Source organism: Ranitomeya variabilis, chromosome 1 (genome assembly GCF_051348905.1).
Source record: "Ranitomeya variabilis isolate aRanVar5 chromosome 1, aRanVar5.hap1, whole genome shotgun sequence".
NCBI classification, from domain to species: domain Eukaryota; kingdom Metazoa; phylum Chordata; class Amphibia; order Anura; family Dendrobatidae; genus Ranitomeya; species Ranitomeya variabilis.
Genome location: NC_135232.1, coordinates 455,042,831 through 455,055,497, shown reverse-complemented (window position 1 = coordinate 455,055,497; position 12,667 = coordinate 455,042,831). Strand labels below are relative to the sequence as shown.

The following is a 12,667-nucleotide window of genomic DNA, read 5'->3' as shown; positions in this document are numbered from 1 at the left end:
TTAGTTTTTGTTGAGTCAGCTGCATGATTTACAGCTGTTAGCCAGCCTGAGTACATGTCGGGGTTGCCTGGTTGCTAGAGAACCCCACATGTAATCAAGCTGTCTAACAGTCGCAAATCATGCTGCTGCTGCGAGGAAAACTAAATCTCCAAGCAGTCACAAATACTCGGAGACCACTCGAGCGTGCTCTGGAAAACCCAAGCAACGAGTATACTCGCTCATCACTAGTAACGATCTCCCCACACCATCAATAGATGAGCACATGGAGTGTTGCCTCCTTGTATCTTCTTCTGCGACATGGGATGCCATGTCTCGGCTGATTTTTAGGGTTGATTGTCCCTTAAAGGGCACCGATCTCCTCACACCATCAACAGATGAGCACATGGAGTGTCACCTTCATGTATCCTCTTCTGCAGCCAGGCTTAATGCCGGACAGCCAGCCCTGTCCACTCCGTGGATGTACAGAGGCAGCTCCTTTGGCATCCGTGCAGCCCTCACTGCATCACCATTGTTTAACGGATTATGCAAGGAGGCGGACGGCCCCTCTACACTTCCCTGTTAAGGGGATGGTGGATCGAGGGTTCATCACTTTAACCTTACACTGTCCAAAGACAGCAGTGACAGCAAGAGATGGTTTATTCTGACCTGCTGGATACAGCTGCGCATTCTACCGCCCGGCAGCTTCTCCGGGTACGTGCAGAAGATTGGGCCAAGTCTCTGATAGTAGACCCGCCAGTATCCCGACTGGCTTCCAAACACCCTTCTATCTCTGCAGAATGGGTCATCAATCGAAAATCCCTCGGACCGATAGATAAAAAAAATCTGACTCATTACGTCTTTGCGGCCTCGCTTTCAGCGCTCTACCCTTCCTTAGCCACCACATGGGTAGCTAAAGCAATGGTCTCCTGGTCGGGGACCCTAACTACTTCGATTCAGGACAAGTAACCTTCCCTCAGAGGCAGTACAGATCGCCAATCAAATCTCTCGAGCGGGAGACTGGGTTCACGCCCCTTTGGATGCGACTAGTTCCGCGGCCATTACAATCAGAAGAGAATTATGGCTCAGAGAATGGAAAGTAGACTCTGCGTCCAAGCAAGTCTCTGACATAACTCCATTACCAGAGTGGTCGGTTATTCGGTGACAAGTTGGAACCAATCCACTACTTCTTTCCAATCAGGGCGTTTCCCCTCGCAGGATCAAAGGATCGCAAGTTGCCTATAGAACCAACCAGCAGTGGAAGGGTTGTCCAAGACAGTCTGATCTGGGGGATCTAGGTTCAGAAAAAAAAGAGAAAAAGGGACGGGAAGGTAGGACCGATTCTGGACTTCAAACTTCTAACAAGTTTGTCAAGGTCCGCCTTGTTTGGGTGGAGTCCTTCCTTTCGGTCATTACCTCAATGGAGAAAGGTGAAGTTTTCTGGCATCTATCGTCATTCGTGATGATTACCTCCACAGTCCGATTTCTCCTCACCAAAAAGTCCTGTGCTTCGCCATTTGTAAACAGCGTTTTCAGTTCACGGCTTTGACCTTTGGCCGTGCTACCACTTCTGGAGTGTTCACAAGGATCATGGCGGCTGTCATGTCCATCTTGCATTCTCAGGGAGGGTCGACCTGCCCTGTCTGGACAACGTCCTAGTCAAAGGTCCGTCCTTCCAGGACTGCGCTGAGTCAGTCTGTATCTCTTGTACCCTTTCTCACCAGGCGGGCTGATAAGCTTAAGTAAGTCTTCCCCATTTCCAGCCCAGCAGCTATCCCTTCGAGGATGATCCTGGACACCTCCAGAGGGTTGGTGATTCTCCCTAGAAACAAGGCCTTAGTCCTCCAACATGGAGCTCGTGCACTTTGTCACTCCTGTCTCCTCATTCCATCCAATTTGCTATGAGGATTCTGGGATAAATGGTGGCGGCAATGGAAGCAGTCCTTTTTGCTTCGCTTGTCTCTGCGGGTCAAGCTCTCAAATGGTAGACTTTGAGCTCCTCCCTCAACCAGGGGAGATCCTTTCTCCCGGGTCAATGGTTATTCTTGACTTCAGATGCCAGTTTTCTGGGCTGGGGAGCATCACCACACTGCTCAAGGCCGCCGGTCAACACGGGAATCCAAACTCCTGATCAATGTTCTGGAGATACGAGCGATACAGTAAGCCCTACAGCAGTTCCACTGTCTTCAGCGAGTCTCCCCACCTGAATTCTATCGGATAACACCACAGCTGTGGCGTACATCAATCATCAAGGGGGTACCCACAGCCGGGCAGCCATGACCCAGGTAGCTCTCATTCTCCGATAGGCCGAGATCAATCACTCGGTGATCTCGGCAGGGCACATCCCAGGAGTAGAAAACTAGGCGGCAGACTTCCTCAGCCATCAGGGTCTCGTCTCTGACGAGCGGGATCTTCATCCAGAAGTTTTCCAACAGTTCTGCCTTCACTAGGGAACTCCAGATGTAGATCAGATGGCGTCCAGACTGAATGCCAAAGTACTCAAGTTCATAGTTCGGTTTAGAGATCTAAAAGCCATAGCAGGGCATGCACTGGTTCTTCCGTGGTGTCAGTTCCGTTTCCCCTCTCCCCAGGGACGGATTTGTCACCAGATCCCGGGGGTCCCGTGTTTATCAACCATTGAATCCTGGGTTCTGATCCAGGCGGGACTCTCACAACAAGTCGCCTCAGTACACATTTTACCTGGGGCAGGGATCATGGATACATACCCCTTTTTCCCTTCAAAACGATCTAGATTCAGGCCTGGCACTCAGCTTGCTGGAAGTCCAGATTTTGGCCTTTTTGGTCTTACTGCAACAACACTGTAAGTAAAGACTTTCATGCAGGGAGTTTTCACATGTGGTACATCCCTATCGCATATCGCTAGATCTTTGGGACCTAAAATGGTCCTGGGGGTCTTCAGGAGACTCCTTCTTATCCGGACTGGCCTTACTGTCATGAAAGGTCGCCTTTTCTCTGCGGTCATGTCATTCAGTCGAGCTTTTGGAGCTAGCCACTCTGTCCTTTCAGACCCCTTTTCTTTTTTCCTTCCAGTCAGGGTTGTCATCAGGCCGTCCCCGTGTCTTTTTTTGCCAAGGTGGTATCGTACTTCCACCGTTACGAGGCCATCGTTCTTCCCTCGTCTTGTGCGGCACCAGTCCACAAAATGGAACAGGTTCTCCACACACTCTGGACAAAGTAGAGCTCTGAGAGGTACTTATTGAGGACGGCATCCTTCCGAAGGTCGGACGCTTTGTTTGGGCTTCATGATAGTCACAGGAAGAGTCTTGTCGCTTCATCGGCCACGATAACCAAGTGGATTCGTTCCACTATCCAGGGGTATTTCCTTGTCAGACGTCGGCCTATCCCAGCGGGGATCAGGGCACACTCCAGTAGGTCGATAGGGGCTTCTTGGGCCATTAGGCCCAGGTGTCGGCAGAGCAGGCCTGCAAAGCTACGGTTTTGTCCAGTCTGCACACATTTTTCAAGCTCTAAAATATTCTCCCCCAGACTTTCGCACCGGCGAATCTGGACTAGCGGACTCTGCAGGCCGCAGTAGCGCACTTTTAGGCAGCGGTTACGCATGGCCTGATCTGTTATGTTGCCCCCACCCAGGGACTGTTTTGGGACCTCCCATGGGCCGTGTCCCCCAATCAGGCGAAGGAGAAATAGGTATTTTTGTGTACTCACCATAAAATCCTTTTCTCTGAGCCAATCATTGGGGGACACAGTGCCCACCCTGTTAATGGCCTTGTGCTTGTTTTCGTAATTTGACATGTTATACTCTTATATGTTGTTATTGATCTCCTACTGCTTTTGCACTGAACTGGTTCTCTGGGAGCCAGCATGAGGGTGTATACTGCAGAGGAGGAGCTAACTTTCTTTGTATTACTTGGTGTCAGCCTCCTGGTGGCAGCAGCATAACGCTCACGGTCTGTGTCCCACAATGATTGGCTCGGAGAAAAGGATTTTATTGTGAGTACACAAAAATCCCTATTTTTCATTAGTGTATTTGAGCTAGATGGAAATGGAAATTTCATCTTGGTTAACATAAATAATTTAAAAAAAGTTACCATTGGAGGCATCAGAAGTATAGAAAATCAGTAGCACCATATTTCTTTGTTTTTCTTTCTTGGCATCCCTAGCAATCAGCTCTTAAAGGGGGCCTGTGCTATGCTGCAATACCAAGAACAGCAGTTAATAAGTTGGTGGCCTACAAGCAGACAGCTGCACCCGCAGATCTCAACTCATTTAAACAGCTTGACTGCGATGCTGAGAGTCCAACTTCCACCAATCTGATAATAAGGGCCTATTTTAAGGTTAGGCTATCAGTAGTGATGCTCAGGTGCTAACCGAGTGTCTTTGGCATGCTCGAAAAATATGTTTGAGACCACCTTATCCAAGCATGTTCGATCATCAATAGCCACCAGTACTGTGATCATGGAAAACTCCTTTGAATGGATTGTCTCCTTTTTGTTATATGAGTGAATTTACAAAGTTCTTTTAAAACTAGGCAACTTCCTTCTTATTAAAAATCCTCTGCCTGTTTCAAAAACAGAGATATTTTTGATTCTATTGTGTATTACTTGTTATCTAGAATTCCTGCCACTACTGCAAGGAAAGCTTAGAGCTTTCAAGCGCTTTGCTATAGAATTTGTAAGTGCTGCTCTGAAACTCATAGGATTGCTGGATCTAGCCAGCTTTAATGCTCTAGTGCTCCTCCGATACTTCAGAGGCAAAGCTGCATCTAAGATAGCACAGTTCAGGTCATCACCATAACCGTTCTGTGGGCATAAATTGTCCATCATTAGAAGCGCATCATCCCCTGGCAAGAAGGAAGTCAGGAGGCAGGGGAATGGTGAGCTCCTAAAAATACATCTTGAGACAACCCTAAAGAGCCTGCATGCACAGTATGGAAGAACTTACTGCACTTAGTTATATACAGCCTCTGTATTCGGTATTGTTCCAACTTCCATCTTGTGGTGGCTGTAGTCATCTAAAAATCAAATCTGCTTTACTTTTTTTTTTAATCTATTTATTTTTTTACAATAAAATTCAGTTGCTCTGAACATTTATTCTGTAGCAAGTATTTATCTCATCCATGATGTTCATGTATTTTAAGCTGGAGGTGCTTGTGCATTCTGAACTAATTATTATATTCCAGGCCACCGTTATTGGTGATTCTGCATTTATATCAGTATTCTGGGCTATAGAAATACGGATCTTACATTTTAGGACTCATTCCTTCCGTTATGTCTATAAGATATTGTCCAAAAGCATAAATGAAGGTGGCCACCTTGACATGGATTAATGTGAGTTTCATAGACTCTGGATTTCCAAAGTAAGAAGTAATCCAGGGAATAAACGAATACTGTATGCATATGTTGAGTTATTCTGTCTTCTCTTTGTTACAGACCATGATCAAGAGCTTCTTGGACATGTATCAGATGGTGTGCACCAAAGTATCTAATCTGGAAAGCGAGATAGTGTTCCATGAAAAGCACATTGCTGCTCTCAAATCCGAGCTGCAGACCGCTTGTCTTCGTGAGGCCAAGGTCCTAACTGTGGTAAACGTTGATCCATATACACGGGACTCCATGTGTGGGCAGTGGTGGCTTACCATAATTGAGTTTGCTTTTTGTTATTAACCTATTTTGGGGTCAGGCAGTGAAATAATGTATCACCATAAACAGAAGGGCTCTTTTATATATTGTGTCTCTCTTCTGGATCTATTCATCTTTTAACATAAAATAGAAGGGATATGTTTTTTAGAGAAATTCATCAATATTATATGTGGCAAACTAAATGCTTTGTTGGCTAAGCCACAGAAATGGGTACAGGGACTCCTGTAGGCTAAGCATTTGCCTAAGATTGCTGAGCAAGTATTTTCTGGTCTTGGAGTTCGGTCATGGAGACCTTCAGCATTAAGTAGGCTACTTAAGCCACATTCACACGTTCAGTATTTGTTCCACTCCTGGCTCTGGCTTACAAACACTGATGTAAAATACTGACCAATCAGAGGAAAAGTGTAATAGAAACACATGCATAAATTTACTTACATATACTGATGTGAAATGCCAACCAAAATACTGCTGAGAGAACATGACCTTACTGTGCCTGCTGTCACCAAATATTGCTGCAGGTCTTTTGCAGTCCCCCTATAGCTTTTGACCACCTGCCTCCTCTGGAATCTGGTGGTGACAGCTTCCACTTTCTTTCACACCCAGGCTGTTTAGTCATTGTGACCATACCTATAACCTCGAACTTGCGAACTATGCTGCCAAGTGAATATCTAGGAACTGTCAAAGGGAATCGGTCAGTTGGATCAACCCTCCTAAATAGTCTACATGGTCATGTACTGTAGGTTCTAGGATGTTGAATAAAATAATATCTTGATATCTGCACTCCAGTGTGTTATTCCAGAGAAATCCATGTTTATTTTAATATTTAAATGAGCTGTTAAGATCTATGGTCCAGAAATAGATCTTCCTGAGAATCTGTCTCCAGGGCTTATTGTACCTGACAGTGGGCATTACCAGTGTGAGACACGTAGACCAGGAGAGCAGACTCAGTCTGGAGAAACCACTTGTTTTATTAGTTGTGTTGAGCTATTTAAAGGGAAATTGTAATGACCCAGTTACTGTTAACCTGCAAATATAGCGTTAATCTGCAGGCTAATGGCGTTCTAAAGCTGCCCGGCTGCTGTACTGAAAGCCCTGCTGCCATGAAGAAATGAACTTTATAAGTACTGGCAGCCTCTGGCTTTAGTCATTGAGGAGCAGTTTCAGTCTCAGTCCGGGCTGTACTAGTGCAGAGACTGCTTATAGCTGCCGCTCACTATGGTGACTGACGCCGCGCCGGCACGCCTCTATGATTGAAAGAGGCTGGAAAGAATAAAGTTAATTTCCTCCCTTAAGTAAAATGGCCAGGTAGCTTTAGAACTCTATTAACCTGCTGCGGATTAATATTAATAGCGTTTGGAGACCTGATACATTCCCTTTAAATTCTTCTTGTGTTATCGGTTTATTGTGAATATCAGAATGTTTTGTTAATAAACCTACTTTGCAATGGAAATGAAAAAAGTCCAGTTATGCTAGCGTATGCACGGATAATATGGGCTGTGTGCGATAATGCAGAAAAGTGTGGAAACATCCAGCTCCAATAAAACTCTGTAATCGCTTTATTAGATATTCCCCCCAAAATAGAGAAAACACAAGTACAATAATGCAACGCGTTTCGGATAACCTATGATCCTTCTTCATAGCAATAGCATGTTTTGCTGTGTTTTTGGTGAACAAAACTGACTTTATTAAACGTGCTGTAGACAAAGCGCACATGTAATCCACACTTAAAAAAACGCAGCAAAAACGCCGCAAAACGAGTATCGGTTTTACTGCCAAGACAGCAGGTTTTGGCTACATAAAAAAAAAATGCAGCAAAAACTTTGCATGTGAACATAGTAATATGTAGGCTATGTATAAATGCAGCCAATGTTAGCTTAACGCTAGTGTAACAATTTTTTTCTATTTGTTGCCATAGTGGTGTTTAAAGCGTAGGCTGCCCATGCGGTGTCGGTGTGGCTGTAACACTGTTTCTTTAATATTCCAGGAAAAGCTTGATGCCCACACTCTTGCGAGCTCCAGAGGAGAAATTCACGCAGAACGAAGTAATGCAGACTTTTTGCCACTGTGGGCAGAACCAGACTTCTCACAAAGCCATATGAACATTAGTCATGGAGGCAGCAGAAGTTTCCAGCCTATGGACATCTCATCTGGGAGCCACTTTACAGCAAGAACTATGCAGGAGCTGCCATCTAAGATATAACTGCTCTGCTCAGAATAAAATGAGTCCTGTCAGTTATTAAAGGCAAAATGCCACGGTGTAAATGTTCTTTATTATGATCATGTCTGCTTTGTATGTTAGCACTGATCTTTTGTGTCATCAATCTATATATTTTAATATATATTATATACTATTTTAATATCTTTATTTAACTTGTACAGAACTTAATATCTCAACATTTTTTTTACTTTTTTTTAATAACATTTAATATCAGGAGCGTAATGATCACGGTTACAGAAGGTGTGACCGTGACCGGGCTCGTGTTTGGAAACGGGGCCTGCAGACCCCAGCTGCTGACGTCGGGTCCCTGCTCTGTAATACACACTGCCAGCTAATCAGTGGCCAGCTGCTGACGTCTGCATGCCAGTCATTGGCAGCGCATGGCAGTGATGTCATGATTTTTCTGGCACCGGCATGCTTAAGTCAGCTGCTGGCCTCTGCTCTGGTTACAGAAGAGGATACCGCACGTCATGGGAATGTGAGAAAAATCGTTTATTTATTTATTTTTACAGTTGTTGGAATGGAGACTCAGAACAGTGAAAATATTATTGGAAGAAGCCCAGGATGTGGGACATACAGCTGTGTGAAAAAGTGTTTGCCCCCTTCCTGATTTCCTATTCTTTTGCATGTTTGTCACACTTAAATGTTTAAGATCACCAAACACATTTAAATATTAGACAAAGATAACACAAGTAAACACAAAATGCTACTTTTTAACCCCTTCGCGACATGCGCCGTACTAGTACTGCGCTGCCGGCACTGCATTAGTGCCAGCCGCAGTACTAGTACGGCGCATCGATCACCGCGGTCTCGCGCTGAGCGCCGCGGTGATCGGGTGCGGATGTCAGCTGTATATGACAGCTGACACCCCGCAGCAACGCTAGCGCCGATCGCAGGCATTTAACCCCTCTGATGCCGCTGTCAGTAGTGACAGCGGCATAGAGGGGGATCGCGCAGGGACGGGGGCTCCCTGCGCTCTCCCACCGGAGCAACGCGATGAGTTCGCGCTGCTCCGGTGATCCGGAAGGAGTCCCCGGATCCAAGATGGCCGCGGGACTCCTTCCGGGTCATGAAATGACCTGGCTTGCCGGCGCCTGCTGAGAGTTCCTAATAGCAGGCGACGGCAAGCCTCTGGAACGTGCCTGTCAGATAGTTGATCTGACAGAGTGCTATGCACACTGTCAGATCAACGATCTGATCTAAAACAGTGATGTCCCACCCTGGGACAATAGTAGAAAGTAAAAAAAAAAAAAAATAGGATGTATAAAAATAAAATAAAAAAATCCCCAAATAAAGAAAAAAAAAGCATTTCCCAATAAATCCATTTATTTATGTAAATTAAAAAAAAACAATAAAAGCACACATATTTGGTATCGCCGCGTCCGTAACGACCCGCTCTATAAAACTATCCCACTAGTTAACCCCTTCAGTGAACACCGCAAAAAAAAAAAAAAAAAACAAGGCAAAAAACAACGCTTTATTATCATACAGGCGAACAAAAAGTGGAATAACACGCGATCAAAAAGACGGATATAAATAACCATGGTACCGCTGAAAACGTCATCTTGTCCCGCAAAAAAAAGCTGCCATACAGCATCATCAGCAGAAAAATAAAAAAGTTATAGCTCTCAGAATAAAGCGATGCAAAAACAATAATTTTTTTATATAAAATAGTTTTTATTGTGTAAAAGCGCCAAAACATAAAAAAATTACATAAATGAGGTATCGCTGTAATCGTACTGACCCGAAGAATAAAGCTGCTTTATCAATTTTACCACACGTGGAATGGTATAAACGCCCCCCCTAAAAGAATTTCAGGAATTGCTGGTTTTTGTTCATTCCGCCTCCCAAAAATCGGAATAAAAAGCGATAAAATAATGTCATGTGCCCGAAAATGGTACCAATAAAAATGTCAACTCGTCCCGCAAAAAACAAGATCTCACATGACTCTGTGGGCCAAAATATGGATAAATTATAGCTCTCAAAATGTGGTGATGCAAAAACTATTTTTTGCAATAAAAAGCGTCTTTTAGTGTGTGATGGCTGCCAACCATAAAAATCTGCCGAAAAACTCCATAAAAGTAAATCAAACCCCCCTTCATCACCCCCTTAGTTAGGGAAAAATAATAAAATTTAAAAAAATGTATGTATTTCCATTTTCCCATTAGGGTTAGGGCTAGGGTTAGGGCTAGAGTTAGGGTTAGGGTTGGGGTTAGGGCTAGGGTTAGGGCTGGGGTTAAGGTTGGGGTTAGGATTTCAGTTATAATTGGGGGTTTCCACTGTTTAGGCACATCAGGGGCTCTCCAAACGCGACATGTCGTCCGATCTCAATTCCAGCCAATTCTGCTTTGAAAAACTAAAACAGTGCTCCTTCCCTTCCGAGTTCTCCTGTGCGCCCAAACAGTGGTTCCCCCAACATATGGGGTATCAGCGTTCTCAGGACAAGTTGGACAACAACTTTTGGGGTCCAATTTGTCCTGTTACCCTTGGGAAAATAAAAACGTGGGGGCTAAAATATCATTTTCGTGGAAAAAAAAATATTTTTTATTTTCACGGCTCTGCGTTATAAACTGTAGTGAAACACTTGTTGGTTCAAAGTTCTCACAACACATCTAGATAAGTTCCTTGGGGGGTCTAGTTTCCAATATGGGGTCACTTGTGGGGGGTTTCTACTGTTAAGGTACATCAGGGGCTCTGCAAATGCAACATGACGCCTGCAGACCAATCCATCTAAGTCTGCATTTCAAACGGCGCTCCTTCCCTTCCGAGCTCTGCCGTGCGCCCAAACTGGTTCCCCCCCATATACGGGGTATCAGCGTACTCAGGACAAATTGGACAATAACTTTTGTGGTCCAATTTCTCCTGTTACCCTTGGGAGAAAAAAAATTGCGGGCTAAAACATAATTTTGTGGAAAGAAAAAATGATTTTTTAAATTTTCACAGCGCTACATTCTAAACTTTAGTGAAACAACTGGGGGTTAAAAGTGCTCACCACACATCTAGATAAGTTCCTTAGGGGGTCTTCTTTCCAAAAGTGGGGGGTTTCCACTGTTTAGGCACATCAGGGGCTCTCCAAACGCGACATGGGTTCCGATCTCAATTCCAGCCAATTTTGCATTGAAAAGTCAAACGGCGCTCCTTCCCTTCCGAGCTCTGCCATGTGCCCAAACATTGGTTTACCCCAACATGTGAGGTATCGGTGTACTCAGGAAAAATTGTACAACGACTTTTGTGGTCCAATTTCTCCTGTTACCCTTGGTAAAATAAAACAAATTGGATCTGAAGTAAAAATTTTGTGAAAAAAAAGTTAAATATTCAATTTTTTTTAAACATTCCAAAAATTCCTGTGAAGCACCTGAAGGGTTAATAAACTTTTTTAATGTGGTTTTGATTACCTTGAGGGGTGCAGTTTTTAGAATGGTGTCACTTTTGGGCATTTTCTGTCATATAGACCCCCTCAAAGTCACTTCAAGTGTGAGGTGGTCCGTTAAAAAAATGGTTTTGCAAATTTTGTTGCTAAAATGAGAAATCGCTGGTCAACTTTTAACCCTTATAACTCCCTAACAAAAAAAAATTATGTTTCCAAAATTGTGCTGATGTAAAGCAGACATGTGGGAAATGTTGCTTATTAACTATATTATGTGATATAACTCTCTAATTTAAGGGCATAAAAACTAAAAGTTTGAAAATTGCTAAATTTTCATAATTTTCGACAAATTTTAGTTTTTTTCACAAATAAATGCAAGTCATATCGAAGAAGTTTTACCACTATCATGAAGTACAATATGTCACGAGTAAACAATGTCAGAATCACCAGGATCCGTTGAAGCGTTTCAGAGTTATGACCTCATAAAGTGACAGTGGTCAGAATTGTAAAAATTGGCCCTGTCACTTAGGTGAAAACAGGCTTCGGGGTGAAGGGGTTAATGAAGGTCTTTATTATTAAGGAAAAAATAAATCCAAACCAACAGGGCCCTGTGTGAAATGTGATTGCTCCCTAAACCTAATAACTGTTTGGGCTACCTTTAGCAGCAACATCTGCAATCAAGCATTTGCAATAACTGGCAATGAGTCTTGTACAACACTCTGGAGGAATTATGGTCCGCTCATCTTTGCAGAATTGTTGTAATTCAGCCACATTGGAGGGTTTCCGAGCATGAATCACCTATGTAAGGTCATGCCACAGCATCTCAATTGAATTAAGGTCAGGACTTTTACTAGGCCGCTCCAAAGTCTTAATTTTGTTTTTCTTAAGCCAATCAGAGGTGGACTTGCTGGTGTGTTTTGAATCATTGTCCTGCTGCAAAACCCAAGTGTGCTTCAACATGAGGTCTCAAACTGATGGCCGGACATTCTCCTCCAGGCTTTTTTGGTAGACAGCAGAATTCATGGTTCCAGTTACCACAGCAAGTCTTCTAGGGCCTGGAGCAGCAAAACAGCCCCAGACCATCACACTACCATCGTACTGTTGGTATGATGTTTCTTTTCTGAAATGCTGTTACTTCTGTACAGGATGTAATGAGACATACACCTTCCAAAAAGTTTCAACTTTTGTCTTGTCAGTTCACAGAGTATTCTCACAAAAGTGTTGGGGATCATCAAGATGTTTTCTGGCAAAACTGAAATGAGTCTTTGTCATTGCTCAGCAGTGGTTTTCATCTTGGAACTCTGATGCAAGTGAGGCCTGCAGTTCTTATGATGTTGTTGTGGAGTCTTTTGTGATCTCTTGAATGAGTCGTTGCTGCGCTCTTGGGGTAATTTTGGACAGCTGGCCACTCCTGGGAAGGTTCACCACTGTTCCATGTTTTTGGCATTTGTGGATAATGGCTCTCACTGTGGTTCGCTGGAGTCC

At 43.9% G+C, this 12,667-nt stretch overlaps 1 protein-coding gene across 2 annotated transcripts in view; it reads left to right on the top strand.

The window, feature by feature from the left end:
- The window catches only part of CCDC171 (coiled-coil domain containing 171), a 104,575-nt gene extending 96,651 nt beyond the window's left edge, over positions 1–7,924 (top strand). Inside the window, exons 24-25 of one of the 2 annotated variants that reach the window (XM_077250025.1) lie at positions 5,388–5,528; positions 7,582–7,924. In XM_077250025.1, coding sequence (XP_077106140.1) covers positions 5,388–5,528; positions 7,582–7,797 — 357 coding nt within the window. In that variant the 3' untranslated portion in view covers positions 7,798–7,924. Of the gene's footprint in view, positions 1–5,387; positions 5,541–7,581 lie in introns of both variants that reach the window. The other variant, XM_077250017.1, reaches the window with a different exon arrangement.
- Positions 7,925–12,667: the final 4,743 nt, after the last annotated feature.